General features: G+C 35.8%; 1 protein-coding gene across 8 annotated transcripts in view; it reads left to right on the forward strand.

The window, feature by feature from the left end:
* NBEA (neurobeachin) overlaps positions 1-16,865 on the forward strand; it is a 612,623-nt gene that overhangs the window by 299,005 nt on the left and 296,753 nt on the right. For all 8 annotated transcript variants that reach the window (XM_059902450.1, XM_059902451.1, XM_059902453.1 and 5 more), the window contains 2 exons: positions 1,849-1,957; positions 5,381-5,547. In XM_059902450.1, coding sequence (XP_059758433.1) covers positions 1,849-1,957; positions 5,381-5,547 — 276 coding nt within the window. The remainder of the gene's footprint in view (positions 1-1,848; positions 1,958-5,380; positions 5,548-16,865) is intronic.

Raw genomic sequence — 16,865 nt, forward strand, 5'->3', positions numbered from 1 at the left:
GGGAGACCCACGTCTTCACCTAGGATTACGTATTTCCTGAGCAATTACAGCAGGCAGATCAGGAATTGAGTGAAGGTGCTGGAAAGAGAATGGTTAAAGTGTGGACTGGGGGGGATCCATGCTTGGGGGGAAAGGAGATAAATCTGAGCAGTGGTTGAAGGACTAAGAGAAGAGAGGGATCAAAGAAGTGGAAGTTGGAAGTGAGCTTATTTTTGCCTGGGGCCAGGGAGGGACGAGTGAAGGGGAGAGAAAGCACTTAGGATAGGAGATTGTGACCAGAGAGTAGATTGTTGGCATAAAGATTTACTGATGTGAAGCTGATTATGGCCAGTGAGGTGATTTCCTGAAGTGAGGTAGAATTGAAGATTCTAAAGGAATCTTAGATTTAGGGATTTTTGGTTCCCCTTTAAAAGGTCAGAGAATTGTGAGGTACTGTGGTGAATGGTTTCCCACGTGGCTAATGAGGTCACCCAGAATGACAGTGAGTCAGATAAGAAGATGCATGGAAATAAAACATCATATATTAGTTGCTATATAACTCATAAGGGTCAGAGGTAGGAAGACAGACTTTCAGACAATTGATGCAATTTCTCTGGTGTGTCTGAGGCATGAGTCTCCCCCACCCCACCCCCTCCTCTGCCACCATGCCTCTTGGCTTTGCCCATCCACTTGTTCTACTATTCCTGAGAATAGTACCTATTAACCAGCCAGACACTCTCTCCTTTCCAGCTGTCTTCTGTTAATCTATTTAAATGTAATCTGCACTAATTTGCACATATTAGATTTTTTCCTGGCTTTCTTCAGCCTTCATGCACTAGACAAAGCCATTGAACGAAATACTCTAATCTCTCACATCTCTTTTCTCTTTTGAAGACTATCTATAAAATATAGACCAATGATGTCATCAAAAGTTAATATTTGGAGTTTAGTCTTTCTTTAACTTCTTTTATTTTTCCAGCTGCTTCAGTGATTAAATTTAAGACTATCCATATAATATTTTGCCCTCCAACGTTATTTACATAGGAGTTTGAGCCTTTTTTCCCCAAGTATTGTGGTTTCTAGCAGATTCCCCTAACCGTTGTGTCTTCGAATAATTTATGTTGTCATTAACTTTCATGCTGAAGACTAGACCATATTCCCATTGGAATGTGCCTGTGTCCCTCTTACGTGATTGGAGAGAATACTGCTACGTGTTTCCAAGTGATCTCTCTACCTGTCCTGCTGCTATGCAAGATTTTAGTGGTGCTTCCGTCATACTGCCAGGAAGTTCCCGCTGGTCCTAGAGTGACAGTCATAATTTAACCAAAATCTCATCATGGAGTAACAAAATCTGTGTCAGAACAGACATGGACTTTGGAAAGATTTCTACTGAGAACTATCTTGAATTGAGTGCTGCTTGGAACTCATTTCAAGGTAGTTCCATCTTAGAATTAAGAATCTGAGCATTTAAGTGAATTTTAGGTGTCAATTAGTCCTATTGTCTGTATTAATTAAAGAAAGAATCCAGTCTATAGATTTCATAACATATGGTCATCCAGTTTTGTGTGAAAATTTACTTCCATGGCAGTGAATTTTGTTGTTTTAGCCATTTTAAAAAGTGTCAAAAATCCTTGGTTTTTAGTGCATTAAATAACTTTATTGAATTAACTGAATCATTTGTTCACAAGGCACACTATATTTGAGGCATTGCTGTAACAATATAATGGCATATTTCTTAATTATATGATTTAGCTTTATCTAAAATTTATGCATAGTTAATACTTGCAATACTGAAATTTGATTATTGAAAAAAATTGGATTAAACAAAGCTATTAAGAATAATAATTCCAAAGATATTTTTCTTTTCAGATTGCTATGCCATGCTATGAAGGACCATATAGTTCGTGTTGCAAATGAAGCTGAGTTTATTTTGAATAGACAGAGAGCTGAGGATGTACATAAACATGCAGAGTTCGAGGTAAGGTTTTGGGATTGAATTAAATTCTGCTTTTCTGTTATAAGTCGGTTGTCACCAATGGTAACCTTACATAAGGTTTTTTTTTTTTAAGAGAAAAATTTCACTGAAGTCATTTCAGTAGTTTTTAAAAGCTTTAGTAAATGTCAAATACAGGGCACTTATTTCTTTTTACCTCATTTGCAACATGAAGAGACCCATCCTGCCCTGTTCCTAACCAGTTGGTGGACTGAAGTTGTTCTGACTTATTCTTAAAGGCAAATACAGTTTTATAATGCAATTCCTTTAGTAATTTTTAAGCATAGTTTACACACCATTAGATATGGGTGTAACAGTGGTTATATGGAGAAACAGTTTTACCATTCAGTAATTTATTATTTAATAATGTATCTATCTTTATTTAGAGTGGCCAAAGATTATTTTAGTTCATATTTTATATTTATAATTGATATTTTAATGACAAATGAAGCAATGCTATTATATATGATATAAATGTAGATCTGTATGTATCGATCTATATATGGAAATGTAATAGTTGAAAAATCCTCATAAGTACAATTAACTATCTTTTGAGTAAAGAACAAATAGCTGTCATTTCTATTTTTTATGCAAAAACTAAAGGATGTTCAAGCACTATATATTACATACTAATAGTTTTTTAAGAACATTATTCTTATATTTCTAGCATGTCAATAATTATTTGACATTATTTGTATTGTCCTAATTCAATAAAATTGGTTTCAGAAATATTGAGGTGACCTGGTGTTTGGCTTAGGTTGGACTTCAGTGGCCTTGAAAATAATATATAACTCCACCAATTTATTCTCCTGATACGACATGTGAACAAGTGTGGTGTGGCTGGAAGCCAGAGCCCACGGTTTCAGTTTTGATGAGGTTTTTATCTCAGTAAAGCAGCTCTCTTAGCCATGCAAGTTGATGTCCTAGGTCTAGTGATCTCTGACCTACCTAGCTAAAAAGCATGAGGCAGAAAAATAGCTGTTGTCGCTTTAAAACCCATAACCTCTGCTTCATTTGTCAGATGAGACAGCGCACACTTGTCATATGGGATTACACAACCTTATTTTGCAAAAAATGAACAAACATTTTAAACTCTGGTAAAAGTCCATTGACAATTGTTTGTCAAAATGAAGTTTTGTATCGCTTCAACCGTAAATAGCATCGGATATTTGTAACACTGGGTATCGTGCTGTAATTTGGATGACAAGAAAAGATTGAGTTCTTTGAATATAATATGTTTAGGTATAAGATATGTCAGAACTCTAGACAAAATAAGAATATTCAATTAACTTTTGACTTCTGTTAGTAAATAAGGTTTAGATTATTAACTGAATTCCCTGCAGAATCAGTTTTGAGTTGATCATATATCTACTAAGAAAATCAAGATATTTTGTGGGAATATAAGCAGATCAATATTTGTCATGTGAAAGCATTTAAAATAGATTTTCAAGCAGCTAGATATTAGTTACAAGCTCTAACATATATTTAACCAAGATGATATTAAGCTAAGGGTGGAGTTTCTCAACCATTTTTCTTTGTTGCTCCCCACAAGGAAAATTTTTAAATAGTTGTCATCCTAATCAGCCCCCACCTTGATTTATTGTATTATCATCAATATGCTGCATATCTATTTGTGTACCGTATATGCATCTGTGCTTTATACATTAAAAGAGTAAGGTTTTTTTCACACAACCCTAATACCAGTTTTTACCCCCTCGGGGATGAATGAGATCACTCCTGTTGATGATGCATGGCTAAGGGAGGTGTAGAGGCTATGAAGGGGATATGAAGACTCGGGGTTTTCAGATTGTGTACACATAAAATAAACTGCTAATGTAAACCTAATTTTGAGAGTATTGTCATTGTTACTTAACGAATGTGCATTGTTTTTTAACCGAGATGTTTCTATTTGTCCTTTTTAGGTTAAAGCTGTATTAGTAAATGCATTGATTGTGTGTATGTTTGTGCGTGTGTGGTTTACCAAACTTATATCACTTTTAAATTGTAAAAGATTTTGTAAAAGTCATAACATTTTACACTAGGACTTTTTGAGGAATTTCTGTATCTCTCATATAGGCCTGTAATTAAGAGAAAAAATGTATTTAATTTGAGATGGGTACTTCACAGTTAATTTTTTTTTGGTTAACCACTGTAATTGTTAAGGAAGAAAAATGAAAATTTAATTTTACTCTCCAAGGAGCTAATGAAATATTAACCTCATTATGGAGGCAGATCATTGTACTAATTGGTGATTCCCTGTACAAAAAGATAAATTGGAAAATGAATTAATCCTTCTTAGGTTACTGTAGGGTTATTTCTCTGGAAGAGATGACTTGTGGTAGTAGTCTATATCAATAGATAGTTGAAAGGAATATGTTCAGATACCTTACATGAAAGATTTTTACTTTGTAATGATGAATGTGAACTCATTATATGTATTTTTTTAGACGTACAAAACTTTTTTTTGTAGTTATATGACTTGTATTACATACACGATAACATTAAAATCTGCAGTCACTCTACCCTATACAAAAATTATTATACAAAACAAATCAAACTTATGGTTAAAGAGATGTTCATCTTCATGTTCATGTTTGTATTGAGCCTTTTTGATACACAATGAGATTGATTACCTGTGTTGCTAATACCAATGAACTTGAATACAGATAGCTGACAGGACAACTGATTATTAGGGAAGATAAGATTAAGGTAGTAGTTATCATGAGAAACTTTGAATACATTAGATTCTAGAGCTAGGAGACACTGTAGAGTAAACCTTGTTTTAGCCCTTCATTTTACATATGTAAAACTGAATACAGTGAAAAAAACAGAATTTGCGTAAAGTGTGAAATTAAATCCAGGTCTAAATTTCTAAACTACTGCTTTCTCTTCTACACCACATTGCCACTTACAAAATGGAACACTATATATTAAGTGGCAAGTTTTTGATCTATTTATAATTATCAGGAATATAACTCTTATTTTAAGTGAGATATATACTATATAGGTTAAAATAATAAGTAGGTTTACATTTTTAATAAATCATTTTGTTTCTAAAATGCTTACTTTTGGAATATGTTAAAATCAGAATTTCAGAATTGAAAGGAACCTTAAAAGTCATTAATTACTTGATTATATTACTTAATAATATTCAAATTACTTTACATATACTTTATGTATAAACACAAAGAAAGAACATATTTTTACCAGTTTGAAAGGTGATTTTATATATGTGTGTGCGTGTGTGTGTGTGTGTGTATATTTTAGAATAAACTTTCAAAAGATTACGTTATTTGAGTTTTTAAAATTGAATCGATAATTATTACCCTTTAACTCAAAGTTAAATATCATTTCTTTCTTACACACAGTAGAGGTTTATTATCATGCACTGTTTGTATTTCTTTGTAGTCGCAGTGTGCCCAATACGCTGCTGATAGAAGAGAGGAAGAAAAGATGTGTGACCATCTCATTAGTGCTGCGAAACATAGGGACCACGTGACTGCAAATCAGCTGAAACAGAAGATCCTTAACATTCTCACAAATAAGCATGGTGCTTGGGGAGCAGTTTCTCATAGGTGAGTTATAAAAAACTAGAAGTAAATAGTAACTCATAGGTTAATTATAATAGTTATAAGTAAAAAAAACTATAAACTTAAAAATTCCTTACAAAATATGATTTTAAATTGTAAAAAATGGCTTAATTTTTCTCCTGAAATCTTTAGTAATGACTTTTGAGAATGGTTTAAAAGAAAATCTAAACTTTTAAAAGTAATCTAATGGAAATTTTTTCTAATTCATAATAATATATAACATAATACAAAATTTGTTTAGGCAAGTATTTTAGACTACCATCTCTCATATATAACATGGGTGTTAGTTATAAGAAGTGACTTGTTTTTAATCTTTCAAAGTCAACTCTTCAAATTATTAAATTTATATCATTCTTAATTTTTTTATGCACAAGTAATAATAATATAAGCATTCACTATGGAGAAGTAATACATTCTTATAAATTTTTTTCTTCTATATTTCTCTATGCAGTCTTTCTTAGGAAAGTTTTCATCTCAAATTAGGGTATTTATGATATTATAATACAAACAAAACCAAAATTGGTTGTTTTTGCATTACAAGTGTTTTTCTTCCTAAAGTTTTGTGAACATAAAATTGTTTTGTTATGTTTTGTTGTCCTCTGCACACTGCCTTCTAGAAAAATAGTAGTGAAGCAGGTCACTATATTTTGATTGCTAATGTTCTTCATTTATATATCTTCATTTTATCTTATCTCATTGACTGTTTTTATTAAATCTCTGTCTGGCGGAGTTTAGGGATTGGGTAAATGTGGACAAGACACTAAGAAAAATTCTGGTAGAAGTGATTCTGTTAGTTAGAGAAGAACATCTAGAATATGGCCAGGATATTATTTGACAGACTGTCCTGGGGTCTCAAGTATAAGACAGATTTAAGAAAACTTTATTATTTGAATTTAAAGTAAAATTATAACATAATGTCTTTAAAAATAGTTAACACTCTCCTTAAAAAACTAAAAATAGAACTACCATATGACTCAGCAATCCCACTACTGGGCATATACCCGGAGAAAAGCATAATTCAAAAAGAGTCATGTACCACAATGTTCATTGCAGCTCTGTTTACAATAGCCAGGACATGGAAGCAACCTAAGTGTCCATCAACAGATGAATGGATAAAGAAGATGTGGCACATATATACAATGGAATATTACTCAGCCACAAAAAGAAACGAAATTGAGTTATTTGTAGTGAGGTGGATGGACCTAGAGTCTGTCATACAGAGTGAAGTAAGTCAGAAAGAGGAAAACAAATACCATATGCTAACATATATATATGGAATGTTAAAAAAAAAAAAAAGTTCTGAAGAACCTAGGGGCAAGACAGGAATAAAGATGCAGACATAGAGAATGGACTTCAGGACATGGAGAGGGGGAAGGGTAAGCTGGGACCAAGTGAGAGAGTGACATGGACATATATACACTACCAAATGTAAAATAGATAGCTATTGGGAAGCTGCTGCATAGCACAGGGAGATCAGCTCAGTGCTTTGTGACCACCTAGAGGGGTGGGATAGGGAGAGTTGGAGGGAGATGCAAGAGGGAGGGGATATGGGGATATATGTATATGTATAGCTGATTCACTTTGTGATACAAAAGAAACTAACACACCATTGTAAAGCAATTATACTCCAATAAAGATGTTAAAAAAAAATAGTGAACACTCAATATTTGTTTCTTATAATAATAGCAATACCACCACATCAAACATTTATTAAATATTTATTGTGTGCTAGGCACCATACTAAGAACATCACATGGGTTATTTTGTTTAACATTCAGAACATCTCTATTAAGGTTGATACTGAAATTTTTTTTCATATTACAATGAAGAAATTGAAGATTTCAGAGGTTAAGTGAAACTTAGATAGTATCACACAACTTGTACAAATAGAAGCAGAGTGTGTCAATCAGGGCTCTCCAGAGAAACAGAAAAGAACCAAAAGGATATATGTAAGACATAGATATAGATAAGATATAGTTATGGATATGAATATGGACATGGGTATAGATATATATAGATTTATTTTAAAGAATTGGCTCACATGCTTATGGAACCTGGCAAGTCTGAAATCTGTAGGGTGGGCTGGCAGGCTGGAAGCATAGGCAGGATTTCTGTCTTGGGGCAGAAATCCTTCTTCTCCAAGAAGCCTCAGTCTTTTCACTGAAGACCTTCAACTGATTAGATGAGCCCCACCCACATTATTGAGAATAATATCCTTTACTTAAAGTCAACTGATTATAGATGTTAACCACATCTCCAAAATACCTTCACAGCAACATCTAGACTAGTATTTGATGAAACAACTGAGCACATAGCCTAGCCAAGTTGGCGCAGAATTTAACCTTAAGACAGTACAATAGTACGAGCATTTTGCCCTAGCTATAGACCTTGTGTCTCTCTTTGTGTCATCCGAATTGGATTTATCTACTCAGTTATATATAGTGAGGACTATAACATTATATTGCTAATAATTCAACTGGTATAATGCAGGATATTGCCTTAAATGTATAAAACTGTACATGGTTTGGTTTTAATATTTCACCAGATAATTAAAATACAGCTAAAGGACAGAGACTTCAATAGTGACAGTCATGTGGTAACGTGTCGAATGCATCCTCTGCTCAGCTTTCCCTTTATGATAGCTCGTTAGATAGACGGGAAGACTGGCAATAGGACCCCTCAGAAGAACAGGTATCCTTTGTCCTTTTCTGCACATTAACTCCCAGGGCTGATTAACTGAAAAACACACAGCCTTTCTATTATCATCCTTTACTAACTGGGACACTGAACTCTAATCTTTCTTAGTATTTGATTAATTAATAAGGCTCAGTTGTTGGACTGCTTCTCCTTTTTGTCTTATTCACTCTCTAGGCAATTTTATCTAGTCTCATGGCTTAAAAAAATACCAATATATCAGTAACTCCCAAATTCTCCAGATCCTCTCCCTTATCTCCAGACATGTATATCTTCCTACTTGGTATCTTCCACTCGGATATCTAATTGTCATCTCACACTAACGATGATAAAACTGAGCTCCTGAGATTTTCTCCCAAACCAGTTTCTCTTGCAGTCATCTCCTTCTTAGACATGGGGATCCCCAGTCTTACAGTTGCCCAGGACATAATTGTTGCTCTTATCCTTAACTACTCTTCACACATCCCATATTGAGCCCTTCAGCAAATTTTATTGATTCTGCCATAAAAAAAATCCAGCATTTGACTGCTTTTCACCATTATCTTTGATTTCGCCTTGATCCACGACACCATCATTTCTCACTTGACTTATTGCAGCATTACTTTCAACAGTCTTCCTGCTTCTGCCCTTGTCCTCCTAAAGTCCATTCTCAACATAGCAGTGTGGGTGATTCTTACTAAAATGTAGAACCCTTTGCTCCTCTGCTCAGGAACCTCCAGAATTATACTGTGCAAGAAGGTAACCACTAGTCAGATATGGCTATACAAATTTAATTAATAAAAAATTTAATTTAATTAAAAATTTAGTGCCATAGCTGCACTAACCACATCCAAGTACTCAATAGCTGCATGTGTCTCGTGGTTTCCATATTAGACAGCACAGAACATTTCTATCATTGCACAAAATTCTGTTGGACAGTGCTGCTCCAGAGACTTCCCATGTCGCTGAAAGAAAAAACCTACAAGGACAAAGAAATGTAGAATAGTCAGAGAAGTCCATTCTGATGAGGAACCATTTGAACAAAGAGCTATCTGAGCATTTCAAGCAGAGAGAACAGCATACAAAAGAAGGAAGTGCTTGTCCTGTTCATAAAGTAGTCAGAGGACAGTAAGGCTGCAATGGAGTGAGCCATGGGGAGGGAAGGTACTGTCATCTGGCCTTCGTTAGCTCTTTGACCTGCTTCTCCTACTACTCTCCCCTTGTACTTTTTGTTCCAGTCACTGTAGCTTCCTGCTGTTCTTCAAGTTTGCACGATATGCTTGCTCTGTTTGGAATGCTTTCTTACAAAAAACCCATGTGGCTAGCTCTCCCGCTTTGTTCCAGCTTTAATTCAAATGTACATTCTCAAAAAAGTCTTCTGTAGCCACCCTGTCTAAAATCCTACTTCTTCCTCCAAATATTTTGTACTACATTCCTCTGCTTTATTTTTTTCCTTTTTCAAAATTTTATTACTAACATACCGTATATTTCACTTATTTATCAGTTGTATTGTTTTGTTTACCACTAGAATGCAAGCTCTGTAATGGAAGGGATTTTTATCTCTTCTGTCCACAGTGTTATCCCTAGCACCTAGAATAATGCCTGATGCACAGCAGGTGCTAAGTAAATGTTTGTTGAATAAATTAATAAATGAATGCTTGGTATATATCCTTTGATACAGTGATGCTACTGGTAATGGAATGGAAAAACAACTTAGTCTATTGTCTGCGACGCTTTTATATTTTAAATGAAATAATCTTATTAAATGACAAAAAGTACTTACCCCTGCATGAAATGACAGCTCAAGCTCGTCTAGAAAACAGGATGAACAGTTTCTACTTCATTGGGTTATTTTAATGGTAAAATGAAATGTTATGTGCAAAATGCTTAGCACAGCGTATGGCACATAGTAGATGTCTCGTATTTGTCAAGTCACTTTTTATGTTCGGCAGCTCTTTACAAAGAGCCTTTTCTTAAAAGACTTAATTTTTTTAGAGTAGTTTTAGGATTAAAACAAAACTGAGTGAAAGGTACAGAGATTTCCCATATAGTCCCTCCCCCACACATGCGGAGTTTCCCCCCATCAATGTCTCCCACCGGAATGGTTCGTTAGGGATGAATCATAATCACCCAAAAGCGTAATCACCCAAAGTTCATAGTCTATCTTAAGGTTCACTCTTGGTTTTGTGTATTCTATGGATTTAGACAAATGTGTGATGACATATATCCATCATTATAATGTCATACAGGGTAGTTTCACTGCCCTAAAAATCCTCTTTGCTCTGCGTATTCATCTTTCCTCTCACCCCATCCCTGGCAATCACTGATCTTTTTATTGTCTCCATAGTTTTGCCTTTGTCAGAATGTCATATAGTTGGAATCATATAGTATGTATCCTCTTCAGATTAGTTTCTTCAATGTAGTCATGTGCAAGTTTCTTCGTGGCTTGATAGCTCATTTCTTTTAGTGCTGCATAATATGCTAGTGTCTGGATGTATCACAGTTTATTTATCCATTCACCTACTGAGGGGCTTCTTGGATGCTTCCACATTTTGGCAGTGATGAACAAAGCTGCTGTAAACATCCATATGCAGGTTTCTGTGTGGACATAAGTTTTCAACTCCTTTGGGTAGATACCAAGGAGCGCAACTGCTGGCTTATATGATAAGAGTATGTTTATTTTATGAGAAACCACCAAACTGTCTTCAAGGTGGCTGCAAGGTTTTGCATTCCCACCAGCAATGAATGAGGGTTCCTGTTGTTCCACCTCCTCACCAGCATTTGCTGTTGTTGGGGTTCCAGATTTTGGGCATTCTCATAGGTGTGTTGTGGTATCTAGTTGTTTTAATTTACATTTCCCATAATGTGGAATATATTTCCTATGCTTATATCATCTGTATATCTTCTTTGGTAAGGTGTCTGTTAAGGTCTTTGGTCCATTTTTTAACCAGGTTGGTTGTTTTCTTATTGTTGAGTTTTAAGTTTTCTTTAATAGTCCTTTATGTCAACAGTCCCCAACCTTTGTGGCACCAGGGACCAGTGTCGTGGAAGACAATCTTTCCATGGAACTGGGGCGGGGGGCGGGGGGGGGGATGGTTCAGGCGGTAATGCGAGTAATGGGGAGCAGTGGGGAGCTGCAGATGAAGCTTTCTCGCTTGCCCACCGCTCACCTCCTGCTGTGTGGCCCCGTTCCTAACAGGCCGCAGACCAATACTGGTCCACAGCCTGGGGGTTGGGGACCCCTGCTTTATGTCATGCGTCTTTTGCACATATTTTCTCCCAAACTGTGACTTGTCTCTTCATTCCCCTTACAGTGTCTTTTGTAGAGCAGATGCTTTTAATTTTAATGCAGTCCAGCTTATCTATTATTTCTTTCATGGATTATATCTTCAGTGTTCTAGATTTTCTTCTATGTTATCTCTAGGAGTTTCATTTTACATTTAGCTTGGTGATTCATTTTGAGTTAAGTTTTGTGAAGGGTGTAACATCTGTGTCTCGATTTATTTTTTTGCATGTGGATGTCCAGTCGTTCCAAAACCATTTGTTAAAAAGACTGTCTTTGCTCCGTTGTATTGCCTTTGCTCCTTTGTCAATGATCAGTTAACTATATTTATAGGAATCTATTTCTGGGCTCTCTATTCTGTTCCATTGACCTATTTGTCTGTTCTTTCACCCATACCACATTGTCCTGGTTACTGTAGCTTTATAGTAGTTCTTGAAGTCAAGTAGCATTAGTCCTCCAGCTTTGTTCTTCTCCTTACAGAGTCTTTTTTTTTTTCTTTTTTTTAAACATCTTTATTGAAGTATAATTGCCTTACAATAGTGTGTTAGCTTCTGCTTTATAACAAAGTGAATCAGTTATACATATACAATATGTTCCCATTTCTCTTCCCTCTTGCATCTCCCTCCCTCCCACCCTCCCCATCCCACCCCTCTAGGTGGTCACAAAGCACCGAGCTGATCTCCCTGTGCTATGCGGCTGCTTCCCACTAGCTATCTATTTTACATTTGGTAGTGTATATATGTCCATGACACTCTCTTACCCTGTCACATCTCACCCCACCCCCTCCCCATATCCTCAAGTCCATTCTCTAGTAGGTCTGTGTCTTTATTCCCGTCTTGCCACTAGGTTCTTCATGGCCTTTTTTTTTTTTTTTTCCTTAGATTCCGTATATATGTGTTAGCATACTGTATTTGTTTTTCTCTTTCTGACTTACTTCACTCTGTATGACAGACTCTAACTCCATCCACCTCATTACAAATACCTCCATTTCATTTCTTTTTACGGCTGAGTAATATTCCATTGTATATATGTGCCACATCTTCTTTATCCATTCATCTGTCGATGGACATTTAGGTTGCTTCCATGTCCTGGCTATTGTAAATAGAGCTGCAATGAACATTGTGGTACATGACACTTTTTGACCTATGGTTTTCTCAGGGTATATGCCCAGTAGTGGGATTGCTGGGTCGTATGGTAGTTCTATTTGTAGTTTTTTAAGGAACCTCCATACTGTTCTCCATAGTGGCTGTATCAATTTACATTCCCACCAACAGTGCAAGAGTGTTCCCTTTCCTCCACACCCTCTCCAGCATTTATTGTTTCTAGATTTTTTGATGATGGCCATTCTGACCGGTGTGAGATGATATCTCATTGTAGTTTTGATTTGCATTTCTCTAATGATTAATGATGTTGAGCATTCTTTCATGTGTCTGTAGGCCATCTGTATATCTTCTTTGGAGAAATGTCTATTTAGGTCTTCTGCCCATTTTTGGATTGGGTTGTTCGTTTTTTTGTTATTGAGCTGCATGAGCTGCTTGTAGATCTTGGAGATTAATCCTTTGTCAGTTGCTTCATTTGCAAATATTTTCTCCCATTCTAAGGGTTGTCTTTTGGTCTTGTTTATGGTTTCCTTTGCTGTGCAAAAGCTTTTAAGTTTCATTAGGTCCCATTTGTTTATTTGTGTTCTTATTTCCATTTCTCTGGGAGCTGGGTCAAAAAGAATCTTGCTGTGATGTATGTCATAGAGTGTTCTGCCTATGTTTTCCTCTAAGAGTTTGATAGTGTCTGGCCTTACACTTAGGTCTTTAATCCATTTTGAGTTTATTTTTGTGCATGGTGTCAGGGAGTGTTCTAATTTCATACTTTTACATGTACCTGTCCAATTTTCCCAGCACCACTTATTGAAGAGGCTGTCTTTTCTCCACTGTATATGCTTGCCTCCTTTATCAAAGATAAGGTGACCATATGTGTGTGGGTTTATCTCTGGGCTTTCTATCCTGTTCCATTGATCTATATTTCTGTTTTTGTGCCAGTACCAAACTGTCTTGATTACTGAAGCTTTGTAATATAGTCTGAAGTCAGGGAGCCTGATTCCCCCAGCTCCATTTTTCGTTCTCAAGATTGCTTTGGCTATTCGGGGTCTTTTGTGTTTCCATACAAATTGTGAAATTTTTTGTTCTAGTTCTGTGAAAAATGCCAGTGGTAGTTTGATAGGGATTGCATTGAATCTGTAGATTGCTTTGGGTAGTAGAGTCATTTTCACAATGTTGATTCTTCCAATCCAGGAACATGGTATATCTCTCCATCTATTTGTATCATCTTTAATTTCTTTCATCAGTGTCTTATAATTTTCTGCATACAGGTCTTTTGTCTCCTTAGGTAGGTTTATTCCTAGATATCTTATTCTTTTTGTTGCAATGGTAAACGGGAGTGTTTTCTTAATTTCCCTTTCAGATTTTTCGTCATTAGTGTATAGAAATGCAAGCGATTTCTGTGCATTAATTTTGTATCCTGCTACTTTACCAAATTCATTGATTAGCTCTAGGAGTTTTCTGGTAGCCTCTTTAGGATTCTCTATGTATAGTATCATGTCATCTGCAAATAGTGACAGCTTTACTTCTTCTTTTCCGATTTGGATTCCTTTTATTTCTTTGTCTTCTCTGATTGCTGTGGCTAACACTTCCAAAACTATGTTGAATAATAGTGGTGAGAGTGGGCAACCTTGTCTTGTTCCTGATCTTAGTGGAAATGGTTTCAGTTTTTCACCATTGAGGACAATGTTGGCTGTGGGTTTGTCATATATGGCCTTTATTATGTTGAGGAAAGTTCCCTCTATGCCTACTTTCTGCAGGGCTTTTATCATAAATGGGTGTTGAATTTTGTCGAAAGCTTTCTCTGCATCTATTGAGATGATCATATGGTTTTTCTCCTTCAATTTGTTAATATGGTGTATCACATTGATTGATTTGCGTATATTGAAGAATCCTTGCATTCCTGGGATAAACCCCACTTGATCATGGTGTATGATCCTTTTAATGTGCTGTTGGATTCTGTTTGCGAGTATTTTGTTGAGGATTTTTGCATCTATGTTCATCAGTGATATTGGCCTGTAGTTTTCTTTCTTTGTGACATCTTTGTCTGGTTTTGGTATCAGGGTGATGGTGGCCTCGTAGAATGAGTTTGGGAGTGTTCCTCCCTCTGCAATATTTTGGAAGAGTTTGAGAAGGATAGGTGTTAGCTCTTCTCTAAATGTTTGATAGAATTCACCTGTGAAGCCATCTGGTCCTGGGCTTTTGTTTGTTGGAAGGTTTTTAATCACAGTTTCAATTTCAGTGCTTGTGATTGGTCTGTTCATATTTTCTATTTCTTCCTGGTTCAGTCTCGGCAGTTTGGGCATTTCTTAGAATCTGTCCATTTCTTCCAGGTTGTCCATTTTATTGGCATAGAGTTGCTTGTAGTAATCTCTCATGATCGTTTGTATTTCTGCAGTGTCAGTGGTTATTTCTCCTTTTTCATTTCTAATTCTATTGATCTGAGTCTTCTCCCTTTTTCTCTTGATGAGTCTGGCTAATGGTTTATCAATTTTGTTTATCTTCTCAAAGAACCAGCTTTTAGTTTCATTGATTTTTGCTATTGTTTCCTTCATTTCTTTTTCATTTATTTCTGACCTGATCTTTATAATTTCTTTCCTTCTGCTGGCTTTGGGGTTTTTTTGTTCTTCTTTCTCTAATTGCTTTAGGTGCAAGGTTAGGTTGTTTATTCGAGATGTTTCCTGTTTCTTGAGGTAGGCTTGTATTGCTATAAACTTCCCTCTTAGCACTGCTTTTGCTGCGTCCCATAGGTTTTGGGTCGTCGTATCTCCATTGTCATTTATTTCTAGGTATTTTTTGATTTCCCCTTTGATTTCTTCAGTAATCACTTCATTATTCAGTAATGTATTGTGTAGCCTCCATGTGTTTGTATTTTTTACAGATCTTTTCCTGTAATTGATATCTAGTCTCATAGCGTTGTGGTCGGAAAAGATACTTGATACGATTTCAATTTTCTTAAATTTACCAAGGTTTGATTTGTGACCCAAGATATGATCTATCCTGGAGAATGTTCCATGAGCACTTGAGAAAAATGTGTATTCTGTTGTTTTTGGGTGGAATGTCCTATAAATATCAATTAAGTCCATCTTGTTTAATGTATCATTTAAAGCTTGTGTTTCCTTATTTATTTTCATTTTGGATGATCTGTCCATTGGTGAAAGTGGGGTGTTAAAGTCCCCTACTATGATTGTGTTGCTGTCGATTTCCCCTTTTATGGCTGTTAGTACTTGCCTTATGTATTGAGGTGCTCCTATGTTGGGTGCATAAATATTTACAATTGTTATACCTTCCTCTTGGATCGATCCCTTGATCATTATATAGTGTCCTTCTTTGTCTCTTGTGATAGTCTTTATTTTAAAGTCTATTTTGTCTGATATGAGAATTGCTACTCCAGCTTTCTTTTGATTTCCATTTGCATGGAATATCTTTTTCCATCCCCTCACTTTCAGTCTGTATGTGTCTCTAGGTCTGAAGTGGGTCTCTTGTAGACAGCATATATATGGGTCTTGTTTTTGTATCCATTCAGCCAGCCTGTGTCTTTTGGTGGGAGCATTTAATCCATTTACATTCAAGGTAATTATCGATATGTATGTTCCTATTCCCATTTTCTTAAATGTTTTGGGTTTGTTATTGTAGGTGTTTTCCTTCTCTTGTGTTTCTTGCCTAGAGAAGTTCCTTTAGCATTTGTTGTAAAGCTGGTTTGGTAGTGCTGAACTCTCTCAGCTTTTGCTTGTCTGTAAAGGTTTTAATTTCTCCATCACATTTGAATGAGATCCTTGCTGGGTAGAGTAATCTTGGTTGCAGGTTCTTCTCCTTCATCACTTTAAGTATATCCTGCCACTCCCTTCTGGCTTGCAGAGTTTCTGCTGAAAGATCAGATGTTAACCTTATGGGGATTCCCTTGTGTGTTATTTGTTTTTTTTCCCTTGCTGCCTTTAATATGTTTTCCTTATATTTAATTTTTGACAGTTTGATTAATATGTGTCTTGGCGTGTTTCTCCTTGGGTTTATCCTGTATGGGACTCTCTGTGCTTCCTGGACTTGATTAACTATTTCCTTTCCCATATTAGGGAAGTTTTCAACTATAATCTCTTCAAATATTTTCTCAGTCCCTTTCTTTTTCTCTTCTTCTTCTGGGACCCCTATAATTCGAATGTTGGTGCGTTTAATGCTGTCCCAGAGGTCTCTGAGACTGTCCTCAGTTCTTTTCATTCTTTTTTCTTTATCCTGCTCTGTAGTAGTTATTTCCACCATTT

Source organism: Balaenoptera ricei, chromosome 18, assembly GCF_028023285.1.
Source record: "Balaenoptera ricei isolate mBalRic1 chromosome 18, mBalRic1.hap2, whole genome shotgun sequence".
In the NCBI taxonomy this organism is placed as follows: Eukaryota; Metazoa; Chordata; class Mammalia; order Artiodactyla; family Balaenopteridae; genus Balaenoptera; species Balaenoptera ricei.